The sequence below is a fragment of the Ictalurus furcatus genome, chromosome 2 (genome assembly GCF_023375685.1).
Source record: "Ictalurus furcatus strain D&B chromosome 2, Billie_1.0, whole genome shotgun sequence".
NCBI classification, from domain to species: domain Eukaryota; kingdom Metazoa; phylum Chordata; class Actinopteri; order Siluriformes; family Ictaluridae; genus Ictalurus; species Ictalurus furcatus.
Window position 1 is genome coordinate 13,176,327 of NC_071256.1, and position 19,403 is coordinate 13,195,729.

The 19,403-nt window shown below is 37.1% G+C and overlaps 1 protein-coding gene across 7 annotated transcripts in view; it reads right to left on the reverse strand.

Annotated features, from left to right (window-relative positions):
• The window catches only part of septin9a (septin 9a), a 108,994-nt gene that overhangs the window by 19,104 nt on the left and 70,487 nt on the right, over nucleotides 1–19,403 (reverse strand). For 5 of the 7 annotated variants that reach the window (XM_053648848.1, XM_053648855.1, XM_053648869.1 and 2 more), the window contains one exon: nucleotides 220–405. In XM_053648848.1, coding sequence (XP_053504823.1) covers nucleotides 220–405 — 186 coding nt within the window. Of the gene's footprint in view, nucleotides 1–219; nucleotides 406–5,895; nucleotides 5,935–17,297; nucleotides 17,495–19,403 lie in introns of those variants that run through there. The other 2 variants (XM_053648878.1, XM_053648886.1) reach the window with 2 other exon arrangements.

Below are 19,403 nucleotides of genomic sequence, written 5' to 3' on the forward strand. Positions count from 1 at the left end.
TGTATCGGCATGATTTTATGCATTGCGCTGCTGCCACATGATTGGATATTAGATTAGATAATCAAGTGGATTGGATAATTGCATGAATGAGAAGGTGTGCAGTGAGTGTATGTGTTCACACTCTACGACAAGACATTGGGAAATTTTGTTGTTAAAGACAACAAAAAGGCAAGAAATAACTTCTTTTGTGTTTAGAAGCGTCCGGGTAAATTCACTCACCCACTACCATGATGTTAAGTTCAAAGCCCTGCTTCATAGCCTTCCTCCTCATCTGTTCCAAGATGGCATCAATACCCACATAGCTGAAGTCCACACTTGGCTTCTCTGGAGGCATTTCAGGGATTACTGGCTCTGCCATACTGCTGTTGCTGCTATTATAACTGTGGCTGGAAATGACCTCTGACCCTGGAAAGACAAACAGAAAAATGTTATGTAGTGAGAGTATGAAAAATGCACTTTTCATCAAAACTGAACAGTACTTTTGAAAACAAGGTACAATTATCACTTTGCAATGTCACAAACTTAAAGAGAACCTAATATCCAGTAACAACTATGTCAGGCAAGCTAAAAGCCAAGAGAACACCTCACCCCTGACATTAAAAGTAAGAAGAAAGTATTCATAATGTTATACAGAGAGTTTATTGTGGGAACAGGGCTTTTCCACATATGTATAGCAGATTAAAGAAACACAGGAAATGATTAAACATGGACTTTTTGGCTAGGGCTTGCTCTCTCCACTACTCTTGGACTCAGTGATTTGTTTTAAACTGCACACATTTGGTCCGAGTTCTCTGTCCAAAAATGTTCTAATTCTTCCACCTGATCTAGTACTAATATACCACAGAGTAGCAGGCTGATATAAGATTAAACTTCTAGTCAAGTCCTAAAGGGCAATTCCCATTACATCATTTGTAGGGAATGCAACAAACTTGGACACACAAATGCAAGCAATCATGAAATAGTATTTCTGTTTTTCCACAAGACACAGTTTAATACTTCTTTACTATGCAGAACATTTTTCATAGGAAGTGGCTGTTTAGGGGAAAGCAGATGACAGCTCAGATACTCAGAAACAATTGCTGAATACATGAAAAATAACCTGAATTTGTATTTCTGCTGTTAAAGTCAAGAGAAAGTCAACCACTTCCTGAACCTGTCTTTTACATATTCAGTGATAACATTACAGCTTACAGGTGATAAGCACCACAGCTGCAGCAGTCAGAAAGCAATTTATGTTTATGTAATATGTTATATGAAAGCCTTTCCACAAAGACTTTAGTCCCACTTTCCTGTTATAATAACCTCCACTCTTCTGGGAAGGTATTCTACTAGGTCTTGTAGCGTTGCTGTGGGGATTTGCCCATTCAGCCACAGGAGCATTATTTAGGTCAGGAACTGATTTCTGCTTAGTTCTAGTGAAGGGAAATTGCAATGCTACAACATACGAAGACATCCTATATAATTGTGTGCTTCCAGCTTTTCGGCAAGTGTTTGGGGAAGAACCACATATGGGTGTGATGGTCAGGTATGCACAAACTTTTGGCCATATAGTGGATTATAAACCGATAGGTACATTTTACATCAAAATGTATCTATGATGTAAATATGAGCAAAGAAGGCTGTGAAAATTTGTCTTTATTGTTTGATCTTTTGTTCAAAGAATTCAGAAAAATACTCTACTCTCATGCATATCAAGCAATTGCAAACAAAACAGGTTTATCAACAAAACAAAACAAAACAAAAAAAACAAACAAACAAAAAAAAGCAACCACCACCACCCACTTTGTTAAATATAGGTGTGCAACAATTATTGGCACCCTTTTAGTCAAGGGTGCTACCTCCCTTTACCAAGATAATATCTCTGAGTCTTCTCTTATAATGCCTGATGAGGTTGGAGAATACATGGCAAGGGATCTGAGACCATTCCTCCATACAGAATCTCTCCAGATCCTTCAAATTTTGAGGTCCATGCTGGTGGACTCTCCTCTTCAGTTCACCTCACAGGTTTTCTATGGGTTTCAAGTCTGGGGGACTGGGATGGCCATGGCAGGACCTAGATTTTGTGGTCAGTAAACCATTTTTGTGTTAATTCTGATGTATGTTTTGGATCATTGTCCTGCTGGAAGATACAACCACGACCCATTTTAAGCTGGGCATGAGGTACTTTTCCCATGTGGCTACCTGTGTGCGCCAAAACCACCTCTGGTGTTTATTGCCAAAAAGCTCTAGTTTGATTTCATCTGACCATAGAACCCGATCCCATTTGAAGTTCCAGTAGTGTCTGGGAAACTGAAGACGCTTTAGTTTGCTTTTTTAATGAGAGTAGAGGAAACCCTTCTAAACAACTTGCGGTGATGTAGGTGATTTCGGATTGTAGTTTTGGAGACTTTCTGACCCCAAGGCGCAACCAACTTCTGCAATTCTCCAGCTGTGATCCTTGGAGATTTTTTGGTCACTCGAACCATCTTCTTCACAGTGCATTGTGACAATATAGACACACGTCCAATTCTAGGTTGATTTATAACATTTCCAGTTGACCGATAACTATTCAATTCTGGTATATTTTAAATTAATATCAACAGACACAGGATGCTGAAAAACAGATCTAAACACATAGTCTATGAAGCAACTTTCAAGACATAACTAGAAGCTTTACAGAGACCCTGTAAAGACAGGAACGCCAGGAAAAAAAAAATAAAAAATCCACAGGCCCGTAACCTGAGCCACTGGCAGCCCTCTGCAGTTGGCACTAGCTACTCTGAATCTCTGTCAGCTCCTCACAGAGCAGTTAACTACAGCAGCCAACAAAGCTATAGCAGTCAGATTCCTCCACTCTGAAAAAAAGAGCCACTACAGCCTCAACAGTCATCCACAATACATGACAGCACAGGTAAGCCAAGTCAGAATGTCAATCATCTATAACATGTCTAAACAGGGTGGACAGAACAGCAGCAAGAAGACAACAGGACAAACCTACAGAGAGTAAGAATAAAGGAAAAAGCTAGACTCTGACCCAAGTTGACAGATCATCTAAATGAGTGAGTGTGGAAAGTTATTCTCCCATCTAGAGCTGTCACAAAGACTATGCTCACTTTGCAAGAATTATTGCAATAAGAGGTAGTTAGTTCTGAAAAGTGCTGGAGATAAGCATGATAATAGGGCAAGACCAAGAGGTGAAAAAAAACCTTGCATGAACAATGAGGCCAATTCACAATTCTATATAAAGTCTGTCTAATAGAATGTTTCCATTTTAACAACAACAGCATTTAAAGTAAGGAATAAAACATGACCATGAATGCCGGTACAGCAAAACAAACAAACAAACAAGAAAAAAAACAAGGTGGTGTGATGCCGCCCGAGTTACTGTAACCACCCTGACTTATAATGACTGATAATTTTCTAATACCAGCACATCCTGAAGTGTTTTTTTCCTCTTATATCAATTGTCATGTTACAAAGAAACAGGAAACGTCTCTGTCCTGAAGTCTACAATAATAAAAATCCCAGTGTATGAATTACCATAGAAACAATAATATACTAGAACAAGCGTATTAATATAAACCTGTGATTTAAACCAGTTGTCTAGCCATCACAATTTCTCTCTTTTCAAAGTCACTCAGATCCTTACACTTGCCCATTTTTCCTGCTTCCAACACATTAACTTCGAGATCTGACTGTTCACTTGCTGCATAATGTATTCCACACCTTGAAAGGCACCAGTGTAACAAGATAATCAATGTTATTCACTTCACCTGTCAGTGGTTTTAATGTTATGACTGACTGGTATAGAATATTGAAGATCATACTGTGTATCATGCAAATAACTGGGTTGACATGAAAGTTAAAAACATGCTGATACTGTGTTCTGAAACAAGAGATTATATAAAAATGATCCATTTTATTTTACGTAAGTACATGCCTAAATCTTTTCAACACCATTATGCTACATAATCTTGTTTTTAAATCCACTATTTTGTAAATTAGTAGAAATAGTTGACATTTAAAAAAATTACCCTTAAATTGGAACCACATCACCATATTTTCCAGCTTTTGGGTACAGTTCAGGTTGTGGTCTAGAGAGTGGAATGATACCAAACTGAACCAAGGAAAAAAGTGATTCCAGTTGTTGGAATTCCAGTTGATGGCTGACTTGTGATGTTACAGAGTTCAGCTCCATGGTGATGTTTAGTCCTAAACTACACTGCAGGACATTAAGGAAGAACTAGTTACAGTATTATACAAATGTGTAAGGGCATACAATTCCCCAAAAAATTTTTTTGGATAAGATGAGCTTGACTAAATGTCAAGGCTTTCCAGTTATTTCAATGTTTTCCAGGCCCTCATTCATACTTTTTTGTCTTCATTTTCCAGTAGTTTTCATTACTGGCAAACTAAAACATCATTCACCAGGTGTTTACAGCGTGTGTTGGAACCAGTGCTAGAAGGGTTTCAAAAATATTATTACATACCCGCACTTCTCATAAACTCCTGGTACACTGCTTCACCCATGTCTAGCCACAGAATATAATGGGCTCTCTAGCTAAGAAAAACATAATATTTTTTGGCTACAAACCCAAACCAAGAGGTGCAGTATATATGAAGTGTGATTGTGTGATTTCAGCAGAACTGTATGCAGTTTCCATTTCATTTACAGACTTGAGTGGGGAAAAAAATATTGGCACACCAAGGCCCACGCTTAAGAACACCCGAACCGTGACCTGTACAAAATTGTTTTAGAGCAATGTGTCATTATTTTAAAATAATAACATTAATTCAAGGCATTATGTAATTATTTCAACTTAACATCTCATAATTTCAATGTAATATTCTAAACTAACAAGAAGTTCAAATAGCATACTATTTTGAAATAATTAGGGCAACATAAGAAGATAATAAAAATAATGAAATATCTTGAAACAACAAGCCATCACTTTAAAATAATTATATAATGTCTTATACATACTAAGATAACTCAAAATAATTAGATAATTATTACTGTTATTACAATTGAATTAAATGTGTATCTCACATAGATGCATTGGAAAAATGCTTTAGAAATGCGTCCGGTTTAAACTGGCCTGAATGGAACCAAAGAGCATGAGAGTCAAAAGATAAGAAAGTAGGAATGATCAGATGCACTGATCTCGCTTTAAACCAAAAATATATTTTTTTTTATATTTAAATACTGAGATGGACTGGTGTCCTTTCCACAATGTATTTCCGTCTCGCACACAGTTTTCCCCAGAGAGGCTCCACACCCACTGGAACCCTGACCAGGACAAAGCGATTACTTAAGATAAATGAATGAATAAGTCAGTAATATTCGGATAATTTACAGTTTGTTAGTGATATACTGTTAGTAAATACTCGCTGTCTAAAATGCATTTCAAATATTGTCTTACAATTCAGAGTTCAAGGTTCAGAGCTACTTAGTGATTTGCTGGTAACACCAACACTAACACATGCCAAAGGTGGAGTACAGGCAATTACAGCCCCCCCCAATTCAAGCACTGGTTGGAACCCTGATATGTTAACAGTATTTACACACTGAGCTGCCCAGTAGAACAAGATATTCCTGCTGTGAGCTGGCTAAGCTGACCGCTCATGCAGTTGTGCCATTTTCAATGGGCTGAGGTGGGACTAAGCACAGAGATCACAATTACACTCATCTGATTGTTTTTTGTGCCTTCATGGTTCCTAATTGTCTTTGCTAGTGTCCCACTTCAGTCTTTATTTTGAGCAAACTACTGAAAGTACCCGCACATGCACATTTTCCAAATCAATGACATGCATGGCCTACGGGCCAAACATCAAACTGGCAATTCTAGCCTTCACTGCAGCAATGATCAAACTTCCAAACTAGGAACACAAGCCTTCATTGTAAAGAGGACTTACTCTGGAGATAAGATGCTTTAGCTGGTCTTGCAGAGGTTCCTGTGCAGTGTGATGAGTGGGTGTGGCCAGTAACGATATGGAATGATGTGGAAAAGATATGAAAGAAAAAAAAAACGAATAAAGCGCACACATCCAGATCCAACTATTCTCATTACAGATAGATGATATGAAAGAGGATCAATTCAGAGATTTTTGTGTTTATCAAGTTCTGAGCAGAAATCTGTATCTTTTATAATTGGGCAAACACATTTCAACTGGAAGAAGCCATTGATTCTGCACCAAAGTCAATATCCTTCACTAATTAACTGACACAATTACCCCCCACCCCCTTTTTTTTATTATTTAAAGCACTTTTTCCAAATGGCACGATAATAATAATAAAACCATGATCAAAATCTTTGTTGTTATATTCATAGTCAATAGGTATCACCATAGGCAGCTTGAAATGAGGAAAAACTTCTAAAAACTGGCTGAATAATATTATATTTCATTTACAATAATCTCATAGTAAGAACTATTTAATACATTTGCCCATATGTAAGATGCCTTTACTTGTGAAGGAATCATTTTGTGCAGTACAAACATTGTGATACTTGTCTTATTGTCCTAAAGATATGTAAACTTTCACCATATATTTCACAAATATCTTTTGAACAGTTTTGCTGAAATTTAGTCACAGGCAGAGAGCTGCACGAACAGTGATTCATACTTTCCCCTATTGGTCTGTTTTCTATGAGATGGCATGGCACACCTAGCTACCCTCTCACATGGCCAACAAACCATTTCCTTAGTTCCCTTTTGCCTTCTATAAAAAAAAAAAATACATCAGCCCAACTTTACATTAAGTATCTCTAATACCTATATAGATACACATACAGTACGGGCAACAATAATATACTGAGGATGTTTTCACTGTTACAGATGGATAACAGAAGTAAATACACAAATAAAAGATACACATGGGTTTTGGCTTGCTCCAGTAGCCTGGTAAACACTATGCTACTGGGCAAAAAAAAAAGAAAGAAAGAAAGGAAAAAAAAAAAAAATCAACAACTGTATAACGTGGCCAAAAAAATCTGTTTGGATTCACAAAACTGGCTTCATGATTCAAATTGATTCTCAGAATATTTAGAATAAAATATTGATGAAGAAACATTGTGACTGAATAATGACTCCTTATTTTATAATAAATAAACAATGCAAAACAATGTGCATTTTTTGTCTGTATAAAACTAAATAAATCAAAAATTGCTATGAACAGAAGCTCAATATTGTAAACAAAATGCACTACAGGTTCACCATATCTTAAAAATAATTAAACAAATGTATTAATTTTCCCCAAAATTTGATTCAATAAACAAAAAGTGTCTGACCCAGGAAAAATGATGGATGAGCTTCATAGCAGCACCTGCGGCATCATTTTAACCGGAAAAGAGCTCCAAAATCGCCTAAAATACCAGCGTTCCATTGTCTCATTCTCAAGAATTGTAAATCTCAGAGATGCGGGGCTGGTGCTATTAGTCAGTGTGCTCTCTATATATCTTATGGGTTGTGCAGATTGGGACATCTGCTATTCAAACAGTGCAAATGCATTATATGCATAATTAACAGAATGCTGCTATACACTATGAGAGTCGCACATTCCCATGATGCACATTATCCAATTTTTGCATCGTGATGATTCGTGTCAGAATGAATTGTTACACCCCTAAATAATATGCTTTTATTTATACAGCTGCTGCTTTACATAGCCCATGTAGACCACATTAAAATTAATTTGAAAAATAATTACTTGTACATTCATTGTGCGTGTTTTGTCATACTTAAATTAAAATTTTAATACAAAGTGGGACACAAACAAAAACAAGAAAAGACCATACATAACTTCCCAATTTCCTAGCAATCAAGACCATATGCACCATTACGCCCTCATCCCTATTTCGTAAACATTTACAGAAACAGTGACTTATTGAGATGTAATTCCAGTTTTGAAATATTACATAATCTGCTTTTCTTAATCTGTTGCTCCAACTGAAAATTTGCAGCTCATGTGCAGCAACCTTCAACAACATACATGTTAATCAGTGTAGTTAAAAAAGTGGCATTTCCATTTTGTAATAATAAACCAGAATAAAGCTCCATCCAAATTAAAAACTCAGGTCAGTGGGTTCTGCTTTGGTCACCTTATTTATAAGTATCAGCCTCATTATGGTTTGTGGGTGGGTGGAGATTATGCAGATTTACTGGGTTTAGTTCTCTACTTACAGTTATTAAACCAAACAAGCAGCATGGGAACTTTCAAATGGGGATATAGCCCAGCACTGGCCCTATGCACACTGCTGTATATCATAACAGAATCTGCACTTTGAATCACCTTGTGAAACATTTATTATTAAAATCCCAAACAGTCCTGCTTATACTCGCTCTTATCTCTAAGCTCAAAAAGGATGGAAATCTGAGGTAAATGAGAATGCTGTAGAAGAAGACAGTCTTCTAGTGCCTTTAAAATCACAATGCACACAGTAGCACTGACAAACACCATAAAATCCTCTGTTTCACTGACTGTATACAACGGTAACATGGTTCCCGGAACATCTGACACTTAAATAAAGAAGTACTTTAGAAACACTTTTTAATTTTGAATAAATTATTAACGCTGAAGGATAATATAGTATATGTATTGCCCATTTTTACTTCCTGGATACAGTACTAAATGGAATCCAGTAATCAATCATCGTGATTCTGCTGAAAGCTCTTGAACTCTCTGACATGCAGAGGAACAAGAGAGGAACCAGAGAGGAACAAGCAGATACAAGCACGTCTGCAAATGATTTCCCTTCCATCCTGAGGCGAGAATGACCGTTTTCCTCAGTGACATAGAGAAAGTAAACTGGCCCTTTTCCTGTCCTCCAGAATGTGGAACCTTCACCTGTACAGTATACAAAACTGCTCCGAGTAAGTTTTTAACCTCTATAAAGTATTCATAAACCTACAAAATATTTAGCTTGCTTACGGGAAATGCACACGCAGTCATCACATCAGCGACAAACATTAGGTCCACATTGTTACTAGATGAGACTGAAGGCCTAATTAGTAATATGGAGGAACACCGTGATATAAAGACATAAAAATGGATTATGTTCTAGCACCAAACCTTAGTGAGAGACAATGGTTTTTGTGTGTTTGGTCCAACCATCAGTTTAACTAAAAAAAATGTTTAAAAAAATAAAAAATAAGAAAACTGACTCAGAATTAAAGAAAGCAAAATGACTCGACTGTCAAAAGGGGACAACATAGATGGCTCAAAATACACAGTCTACAGTCCAATTACGGCCTATTCGATCTATTCCACCCACAAGAACTTGCAAAAAAAAATAAAATACTGAAATGGCAACTGGAATCTAATGACAATTTTGACGAAAATAGGTTCTATGAGTGAAAGTTCAGAAATTTAAAAACTCCAACAAATCAACAAAACAGTATTGTGGGAATCCCTGCTCTAAGTGAATGCAGCCCACAGTCTGGTTCCTGTCACTTCCCACTTATAATAGGAAGTGTGCAGACTCACAGGTCTGAGGACATACACTGCTAACAGCACTGTACATCATGAGATAAACAATAAGTCCAAAATAAACAACTGCAGGATGAACTGAGAGGAGAACGGGTTGACAGATGAGTTGTTCTTCTGGATTGGAGAAGCAAAGAACCTGAGATTGGAGAAGCAAAGAACCCCCACCATGCACATATGGCTAAAGATTTTCCAGTAATCACCGAAACCATGTAATGCATGGCTGAATTTAACAGAAACATCATCCATTCTTCTGATTAGTACAAGTAGAGCACAAGAAGTAACTATAAAATAATATACAAGTATTCATCCATGTTGGTCACTGCTCTTTTAACTAAACTGACTTTTCCACAATTTGCACTGATTAAATAAATCCAGGGAAAGGCTGAGAAGTTTCAGTTCGTTACATGCAACAAAAAAAAGAGATATCTGAGCTGAAATAAAACAAGGCTTCTTTCTCTGCTTTCAATTAAAGATACATAGCTTTTCTCTTCATTTCTGAAAGGCTGAAAGGCTAGGAGCTATGCACTGAAATTGATGCCAGTAACCGAAGAACCACAGAAATGAGCTGGAATGAGGAAGCTGGAATCATTCATTTGTTATATACAGTACAGGCAGAGGTAATAATTTCACAAAAAACAGTAAAACAAAATGTAAATAAATAAATAAAAATCATGGCTTGATTAAATAACTGGTACGAACTTCTCATCACTTTGCATTTATCTCTGGAACAGGACCTCAACCAATTTATGTTTAAAAGTGATCTGCTAAAAACACAAAAACAACAAAATCTCAAACCCAGAAAATTAACGGTTGTGTTCTTGTGACCAAAATCAGCTGCTAGAGATTTCAAATCAGACAATCTCCATAGTGTCAGATGAAATAACAGTGGAAATGCTGAAACAAAAGCATATTAAAAGCAGCATTATATGCTTAAATGCAGCCATTTCCCAAACACCCTAATTCCACACAGAGCATGTTCTGGGAATCTGGGAGAGTTGATGTCCACTCTTGGTCCTTCGCATTCCAGTGTCACAAACAGCTTGTCTTTGAGAAAATGGAACAACTGTAATTTTAAACAGTAATATATCTTGCTCATATAGCTTGTTTTAGCCCTTGTTTAGCCTTGTCTAATGATATCACCTGGAAGATTCTTAGAGAGTACAGGAGAAAGAGTTGGCCTGCTTTTTCATGAAGAACTACAGACCCAGCAAAATCCAAAAGCCATTTTAGCTTCAGCTGAACCTTTAGCCTAATTTAGAGAGAATGGCTCAGTGTGGAGCGTTTCAGCTTAATTCAGTTTGTATAGCATTTAACACTATGTTTTAACAACAGATATTGTCACAGAAGAGCTTTACAGAAATCCAAATATAGATTTAAATTCCCAATGAGCAAGCTATAGGCAACAATGGCAAGGAAAAAATCCCTGAGAAGACAATGATAATGAGTCTTTATTGATCACAAATACATATGCACAGTGAAATTCTTTTCTTCGCACCAGAGTGGGTTAAGGGCATTGCTCAAGGGACCAGCAGTGGCAGCTTGGCTGTAATGGGGCTTGAACCCCTGACCTTCCAATCAGTAACCCAGAGCCTTAACCGCCAAGCCGCCACTGCCCCATGAGGAATGAGGAAACTCTGAGGGTGACACCGGATACTGAGATTAGAAATCATTACTCCTCTGCAATTGTATTCTATAATGTCAAACAGTATTAAGTTGAATGGATGTTTAGTATGAGGATACTGTGAATAAGAGTCCTGGGAAGAGCACATGGCTGCCTTTGTGAATATACCAGCAGTTCTTGGATCACTATCCAGATGAGATTATCCACTTAAATTAATTACAAAGGTAGATGACCGATATCTAATATGTTTTAAGTGAACATTAGAAATTTCTAGGATTTTTCGTAGACAATATTGATGAAATCAATGTCGCTGTTGTTTTTTCGGCTGCTCCCATTAGGGGTCGCCACAGCAGATCGTAGGTCTGCATATTTGATTTGGCACAGGTTTTACCTCGGATGCCTTTCTTGATGCAACCCTCCCACTTTAGCCGGGCTTGGGACCTGCCCAGGATTCGAACCCGGGCCACGGTGGTGAGAGCGCGACATCCTTAACTGCTGGTTTGCTAGTGTGTGTTTATGCAACGCCTTTAGCTGATAACACTGTGGAGCTGTAAAACCAGGGGAAGAGGACTTGAAAGAGTTTAAGCTTAATCTTGAATTTCATGTTTAATTCTCCAAGTCTTGCACCTGTTGATTTGTCATTTCCACATAAACAGATTACAGTTTGCTAACTTGACATTGGAGACACAGGATTGTGTGCACTCATGGAAAACTTTAAACGTCCTCCTCAGTCAAGCACTAAAAATGTGACTTATTATGGCTTGCAGCAAAGACAAAAATCACACTGACCTTTTTTAGCAGCAGTACAACAGGTTTTGTGATTTCTTCAAAGAATAACAAAATTTTAAAAAATAAATAAATAAAGATAAATAAATAAATAAATGATATGACCACAGCAGCAAGAGAAAGGGTGATGACAACAGCTTATAATAAAAAAGAAAGATGTTTTTCCATTTGTGCCACCAGTCTTCACTTCTAAAATCTTTGTTAATTTTTGATAACAACCTTGAAATAACCCCTGTCTTAAACTAAAGTGGCACCTTATTAAAAAGTAGAGTGTAAAAACACAATTTAAGCAAGTTTTCTGATCAATAATAAAGCTAGGACCTCACAAAAAGGGCTACGTTACTTTCATTCTGTAGCCAACAGGAAGGAAGATGGGGTACAGAAACAGCGGTAGTGGTTCCTTACCATCACCTTTCCCACCAGACTAACAGAATAATGACCTGATGTTTATGGCATGATTTGCTTATATTTTCTCATTTGTAAGTCGCTTTGGATAAAATCGTATGCTAAATGAATAAATGTAAATGTGATACTCATTACCACTCCAAAGTTTATTTTCCTATATACAGCACGTCCTAAAGAGTTTCATTCATTTTATACAACAACAATTTGTGAAAGATTGCTTTTTTCTATTATAAATCAAGCATTGCAGACTTTTAGCTGTTTATAATCATATTTAATGTTGTGAAACATCTGCAAAATGAGTACCCTCATTTTATTTTCTTTCTCTTGAAGCTAATAAGACAAAAACACAGATTGTCATGTTACAGAAAGAAAAAAGAAGAAGAAAAAAAAAAAAAAAAAAAAACTTATTGACTGTTACAAAGTGCTGACTCTGAAGACTCCTTCCGTAAATGTTAAATAAATGTCTCCTTACAGAAAGCATCACTACATCAATAACGAACATTCTCCTGTGTTAAACAATGGCACATTTTAATCTGTTTATTATTAAACTCAGATGATGTGGATTGTCTGCCATACTAGTCTCTGTGAAGGAGTTGTTACTATAGAAATGAGAACATGTTAAAACATGCACATCGAACCAAGGACTGTGGAACTGTGAGGCAGCAATGCTACCTGCTCCATCACTGTGCCCATCCATTTGCATTTACTTCTGTAAATGCAAATATGTTTTTAAAAAAAATATTCAAATGCTTCTAAGGACAACAGTTTTCTTATTTTATTGATGATACTTCACCATCTGTACAATACATTTTAGTGTAGTTTATGTATAGTTATGACATACATAACTATGCATAAACTAATTACAACCATGAGGGGGAAAAAATTCAAATATTTATATATCTTTATATATGCAACGAGAGAGATAGAATTTAATATTTATTATTTTATATGTTAAATTATATTTAGGCTAAAGCACAAAATTTGCATCTAAGCACACAGCTGTTATCTTTGATGTGGGGTTTTATTATTTTCTGTTATATGTCTGATTCTCTGTTCCTTGAATACTACAGTCAAGTTCAGGCTAAACCTGATATTTTGCAGGTTAGTTTCAGAGCACAAATTGTCAAGATCACTGATCTTGATTAAGTCTAACAGTACAGTCTCCCCTGTATTGGGAATGAAACATTATGGGACTTCAACTCATGTTATCAGGCTAAATGCTGCTTTCTGGAACAGACTCCAGATCGGCTAACTCCTTTGATTGCTAGAAACTGATTAGCACAGCAAGTCCATGACAAAGCAAAGGAAGAAGCAGTCTCTGATATGTCTTGCATTTTAGCCAACTGCTTTTTGGCCCAAAATGGTACAAGTATTTCTTTGGAATGACCAAATGACAGGAGAGCTGATAAAAGATGATGCAGGAAGCTGGATTCTTGGTTTAAGACCCTTCTTGATGACAGCAAGGAGAGGATTTGTCTATGCTCCAGTACAGTCTGACTGGTTCTGTATGACAAAACAAAAAACACCTGTAATTCTTTTGTGTAAATGAGTAAATACTATATGTATTTCAAGATGTCTGAGCTTGGTTATAGATAGTAGTTCTTCTTTGCATTTAAAACTGGGCCACAGCTCAGAGAACCACAGAATGTTAATTACCTAATTCTCAGTTAACTTTGAGGTTTGATATGGCATGATATTTTTTCTTGTGACACGAGAGTGCTGTACATTCATGCCACTATTTTCTACCAATCTACAATGCAGTACTCCATAAACAACAAACATCTACAAGCCTGAACTACGTGAGGACAGCCAATTAGTTCCTTTATATATCAGGGGTGAAACATGTGTGATGTGATGCACGACAGTGTAAAGAGAAATAGTAATGAGTTTATAAAGTGATACACAGAAGGGAATGCTGCCCATCAGCCTGTAATGTCAAGAATTAACAAGAAGTCTTATAACTGACAAATAACAAAAAGCTGAGACATGTTTTTCATGTATCATGGCAGCAAATAATCTTAGTCTTTGTTATAATATTTAATATGTTGCCTTAAACCACAGCAATGTGAAATTCTCAAATTAAATTGGTCAGAAGGTGCTGATTAATTTTCTAGCATCTCTGATGGTAGATCCAACTATAATTTAAATCAGGTTTATATTAATATGTTAACATTTCTACAGTAATAGCTTACACAGGGACTTGAATTGCAGATGCTCCACATAATCTAAGCCTAACAATAAATAAATAATTTATTATTATTTTTTTTTAAATAAAGTCTATTTAACAAATAAAAACATGGTGGAAAATAATGGTGCAAGTTGAAGACGTTTATATACCATTTATATTATATACCAGTCTCAAGTGTCCGAGGTAAAGCTGTACGTTTTCCACTACAGGAAAGTCTTCAGGACAGATGACTTTCCAGATGCTCAGTAACATGACAAGCTGCATTTTTTGTCATTAAGTTGGAGAAAAGAAAGAAAGAAAGAAAGAAAGAAAGAAAAAAAAGACAGGGGAACAACGGTTTATTAACTGTTATAACAAAAGTGACTGACTTGTCTCACAGAGATTTTACAACATTAAATGCAAGTATAAATGGGTCAAATTCATTATATTCATGGTGTAAGAGGAATAAAACACTTCGGGATGTGCTTTTATAGGAAAATACTCAACTACTGGGTAGTAACAGTAACTCCGTTACTTATCAGGATACACTACCATGTTGTTGATGCTTTTCCTACAAAAAATAATAATTGTAATATATGTCACATCTACATATATACTATATATACACACACACCTGTAAAATATATATACAAAATATACTACTTGTTAGGTGGTATTGTGGTTGCCGCCTCACACCGCTAGAGTCCCTGATTCGATTCAGAGCTACAGTTACTGTCTGTGTGGAGTTTCGCATGTTCTCTCCTCTCTTTCTCCTCTAGGTTCTCCAAAAATATGCCAGTGTGTTGAATGTCGATGCTAAAAAGTCCCTAGGCGTGAGTGTGTGCGTGTGTGCACTACAGTCCCATCCAGGGAGTGTTCCCAGGATTGTGTACGGCTCCACCACAACCCTGACCAAGGTAAAGTGATCAGTGAAGATCAGGTAATTAAGGAATTAAAACTACATGGCACAAAGGACGAGAAACTCCTGCACACTCACAAGTTTAACAGTTTATCCGTCTGTCAGCAAAAAAAATCATCTAGTCATAACATAAAATCATTACAGTGATTAATGGATATTTTCAGCAGAAATTATTAGTGTACTGTATGTAGCCCATTACACATTTAAGTACAGGCTACTGCTAGCTTTACTGTGTGTATATGTTGTTGTTTTTTTTAAATTTTATTTCATATTATGCAGCGAAATGTTTGATAAGAACATTGGTCATAACCTATAAATAACCTACTGACTAAATGCTGATTGTGTGGTATTTTGGTTTACAATTAAAAACAGCGGCAAAATTTGCATTTCTAATAAGTGTCATATTAGAGACTATGATGAAATCAACAGTCCATTTTTCTTCAGACAGAAGTGTTGTCCAGATGCTTGCGTGGCAACAGTTGGAGATTTGATTGCCTTATTATAATTAGCTTTTGTGATTTTAAGCCTTTCCCAACTGTGCTATGGTCATACTGTTGTGGTTACTAATAGGTTAAATGTTTTTTTTTTTTTTTTTTTTTTAAGTAGGCAACAAAGTACAGCTTACCATAATATTTTATACGCCAAATTTTTACATTAGCCACTTGTAACCTGCTAAATCCTAGCAAAAATCAGGAACACAGGTATGATGGAAATCCTCAAATTCATGTTTTTCAATGCAACAAACAGTACGGTCTATAGTCTGTGTTCACAATGAAGAAGCAAGTGGACTAGCAGTGAGGCCGAAGCCACGCTTCCTATCATGTTACCACAGAACAGTCCACTGCGGTATGAACATGCTACATTAGTAACAGTAACACTGTTCCTCGTACAGTCAGTGACTGATAACGCAGAGTATACTTAAACAACAAAATGGCTGCTTCCTTGCCGATTTATTTGGATAACAATCCTGTAACCTTAGATTCATTTCTGTAGTCTCGTTTTAACCGTGACACTACTGGAAAAAGAGTCAAAGTGGATTGTAACATCAGAGCAAAGGCTGTGACATTAGACAGCTGCTCCACAGTTTCTGGAATGTTGGCTATCTTTTAGACACCTCCTGGTTTGCAAAAAATAAACACAAAGATATGGACTGAGTGAAGCATTACATGCTTATAGTGCTTATATATAGTGAACAATGCTAATGGACATAGACTGAGCAGAACTCAACTGGATGTGAAAGTGTACGTGCTGGACAGGAGATGTTACTTCACAGAACCCTGTGACAAAAAATAAAATAAAAATCACACTTGGGTTGGAAAATACAGGGTTATGGATCAAAGTGAAAACCCCAGCAAAGAAGTTCTAACACACGAGATGAGGCAGTAAAGAAAGGTAAAATTACAAAGAATGCCAGGATGAGGAACTGCTGCCAGCTCTCTAACCTGCACACAGTAATTACAAGGCCAAGAGAGAAGGTGCAGACAGAGAGCTGTGGATGGGTGAAAAAAAAGAGAGCAGTGGAATCCAACACACCCCCCTCTGTGTGTGTGTGTGTGTATATTTTATATATATATATATATATATATATATATATACACACACATACACACACACACACACACACATGTATATATACACAGCTCGCCACACCTCCCCTCTTTTCATTACAGCAAAAGGCTAATATCCCCGGAGTGCTCAAACTGAAAAACAAATCTTACTTTGGATATGAGAGAAACCTGACTTAACGCCAACAAACACAAGTTTGCACGTTCTTCACACTTTCAGTACCCAGCTACCCTCTTCTCCATTCCACAGAAGCACAACATTTACAAGCCAGTAGTTCAGGCAACACAGCAGCAGCATGAAGCAAGAGCGGGAGAGGAAAAGAACATGGTAGCTGGAGGGGGAAAAGTACAAGAGACTGCAAACTCACCCGTCTGCTCAGGCTCTATCCTCCAGTGTGAAACACAGTCAGAGCCACTCAGCCTTTCACAGGCTCCGCCCACTAGCAAGCTCATGTGAGCTGCTCTCTCTCACACATGCGCATACACACACACACCACTCCCCTCTCCACTTCCACAGGATGAGGGGAAAAAAAGTTAGGATAGGGAGGAAGATGGAAGCGCTTATGCAAACACACACACACACACACACACACACACACACACACACACACACACACACACACACACTCACTCACTCTCACTCTCTCTCTCTCTCTCTCTCTCTCTCTTCCAAAGAGTATCCCATGGAAAAAATGTAAAGAAAAACAGAAATCAGAGATTTCATGAAATCACGAATGGTACATAACACACATGCATATTTGTGATCTACCCAATTTTTTAAATTTTTTTTATTATTATTGTCCGGAACGAAAAATTCAGAACATGGGCCAAAGAAACTCCCTCCCCTACCAACCATGGAGGGTGAAGACCAACACGTGCTTCCGTCAAGACACATAAATCCAGCCAGCTGCATTTTCCCCCCAAACTGCTGCTCATGCTGCCTCACAAGGCAGTGTAACACACTTGGAGGAAAGTGCTATCCACTCCCTTTCACATACATTAGCTCACACACAGAACATTTATTTATTTTCTGTGCTTGAATATAATCTTATATGAAGTTCTAAATATGCATGATGGAACTATATAGGATATCAAGCTCTATTACATTATACTCTGTGTGGGTCACAAACATAGTGAATAGGAAGCTGTTTGGGATTAAACCTAACTTCAAAATGCCAGAATTTACTCTGATCATGGGTAAGAAATATAAATCAAGCTAAATAGCTATAAGAAAACATCACTGTTGGTTTTTGTGCTGGTAGAGAAGTGTCTCAATCAGGAACAAATCAGGACAATTGTGTTGAACAAACGGGATAAATAAAAGCACTCTTCTTCTTACAGTAAAATATGTGCTTGATACCAAACAAGAAAGCCACGCCAATACACACACATACACACAGAGAGAGATGCATGAAGCATCATAAAATACAGGCCACAACACTCTTGGAATCTCAACCAACTTCCTGTCTACCCAAGGAACTAGGGTTTCAAGTTTCAACATTGTGTTTTATAAGGCAGCGCAAAAACGTATGCTAAGATGTTTGGATAGGTTTACTGTGGCTTTCAGAGCTAGTGTTCTAGTCCTCGGAGGGCACTCTGCTGTCTGCATTTCCTTTCTCTTCTCAATTCTTGCTCAGTTACATTGTAAACTACTAAACTAAACTACTAAAATAACTAAACTTACCAATTTAAAATGGGCCTCATTTATTAAGGTGGATAAGAACAGATTTATGCCTTCATCTTTGGTAGGGGGATTTACACAATAAAGTTGGTATTCATACTGTGAAATTCCTGTAATTTCAGAAAAACTACTCAGTAATACGGAGAGTACATATCCTACTCGTGCTCCTGAGTGTGTATATTTACACATAAGAAGACTAACTAATGTAAACTCGATTGATCGGCTGGAAACCATACAAAACCTGATCACTCTGAGGCACGGATTACGCTGTCAAGTTTAATTAGCTTATGTGGCTTATCAGCACTAAGTAACTGATCTGGTATGTCTCAAGTTGCAATGTGGCACATTCCCTAGTGTACCGTGTGCCATCGCCCTTTTACACTAGTGCGTTTTGGCTTTAAAAACGGCGTTTTTAAAATGAAAGCAATCCTCGTCCACACTGGCGTTTCCGCTGTGTTTCACAAACGATTTCCGTCCACACTACATGACTGAAAACGTACGTCATATTCATGCACACTGGGCATGCGCATACAAGTGTACACAGGAAGTTGGTTGCTAGTCACCGGCAGGAACAACAAACCAGAGTTCCATGTAGGGCTTAGGCCGCTTGAAATTAGATTTGGTGCTGGTTGCTCTAATCATAGCTAATGTTTTTGTTCATTTTATATCTTATATGCAGGAAAGCTATAAATCTTTCCTTACTTGTTATTAACATTAGCCTGGTAGCAAAACTAAAGAAGCAAAATTCAGACATCAAATATGTCTTGGATGATCGAGTACATTTGGAGTAAGG